Here is a 1,429-nt window from a genome sequence, read left to right on the forward strand (position 1 = left end):
ATTTCCATGTTTACTGCGAATACCTGCAAAAGTATGAAAACATATTTATTTCATGATTATTAAACACATAATTAACCAAATTTATATGTCTCAATGGGGTTTCATAATACACTTTTGGGTGCTTATCACGGTTCAAGACGACTGAGGAGGCTTTCGTAATTTACAATCAATATACAAAGTTAGTCGGTTTTAGTGTTCGTAAAGATACTTATAGAATGCGTACAAATGGTGTTCGTGTTAAGCGGAGATTTCTATACTTAGCTGCTGGTGAACGAAATGTAAACAGGGTGACACCCAGAAAATGCGACATCGAATCCAGAGAGTCAAAGGCCATCACTAGGTTTAAATGTAAAGCCGGCTTTGAAGTTGGTTATGATTTTGAATCAAATTTGTGGGTTGTGAAGGATTTTATTAGGGAACACACACATCTACTTATACCAGATCCGAGCTTGATATTCTTAAGATCACATAGAAATGTAAGTGATGAAGATTTGCAATTTTCTACGAGCCTAGTTGATGTTGGTGTTCGTAAATGCAAGGTGATGAATGTTTTTGTACATAGGGCTACAGGTTTCTCAAGTGTTGGTTTTTTGAATAAAGACTTGTATAATCATATGGGGCTTGATAGGAGAAATCGATGTATTAATGGTGACGCCAACACACTACTGGATTTTATAGATAACAAAGTGAAGGGAAATTCCTTATTTCATTACAATTATAACTTAAATGAGGGTGGGCAGCTAGTTAGACTATTTTGGGCAGATTCCACATCACGTACGGACTATAGTTGCTTTGGAGATGTATTGTTGTTTGATTCAACATACAAGAGCAACCAGTACATGATGCCGATTGTTGTGTTTGCTAGAGTGAACAACCATCAACAAACTAGTAGTGTTTGGTTTTGCATTGTTGACAAGTGAGTGTGTGGAGTCTTACGAGTGGGTATTGAAATCTTTTGTTGGTGCAATGTATGGCAAACACCCTAAGTCAGTGATCACTGATGGTAACCCGACAATACACGAGGTTGTTAGATCTACTCTCCCAAATTCGAAACACCGCTTGTGTTATTGGCATATTATGAAAAATTGCCTAAAAAATATCCACATCGTTGGATTTTCAAAAGATTTCTGCTCTATTATGTTTATGAAGTGCTCATCCAATAAGTTCGAAGAAAGGTGGGAAACACTTGTGAAGAAATTCCAAGTTAGTAATAACAAATGGGTGAACATGATATACATGAAGAAAAAGATGTGGGCAGAAGCATATCTCCATGGTGAGTTCTTTGCCGGTTGCATAAGCACCCAACGTTGCGAGAGTATAAACTCCATAATCCAGCTTCATGTGAAAGCTGGAATGCAGTTGTTTGAGCTGTTTGGAAAAATAGAAGTGGTAGTTGCAAATATCCGGCACCGAGAGCATGAGGAAGAGG

The 1,429-nt window shown here is 37.6% G+C and overlaps 1 protein-coding gene across 1 annotated transcript; it reads left to right on the plus strand.

Annotated features, from left to right (window-relative positions):
* Positions 1–215: 215 nt before the first annotated feature.
* LOC147509552 (protein FAR1-RELATED SEQUENCE 5-like) lies at positions 216–920 on the plus strand. The gene has a single exon (XM_086597848.1). The coding sequence runs from the start codon at positions 216–218 to the stop codon at positions 918–920; it is 705 nt and encodes a 234-aa protein (XP_086453974.1).
* The last annotated feature ends 509 nt before the right edge of the window (positions 921–1,429 follow it).

This window comes from Coptis chinensis, chromosome 3, assembly GCF_015680905.1.
Source record: "Coptis chinensis isolate HL-2020 chromosome 3, ASM1568090v1, whole genome shotgun sequence".
NCBI classification, from domain to species: Eukaryota; Viridiplantae; Streptophyta; class Magnoliopsida; order Ranunculales; family Ranunculaceae; genus Coptis; species Coptis chinensis.

What these genes read in the sequence shown, in the direction of transcription:
- LOC147509552 (XM_086597848.1), top strand. Translation starts at nt 216, where the DNA reads ATGCGTACAAATGGTGTTCGTGTTAAGCGGAGATTTCTATACTTAGCT.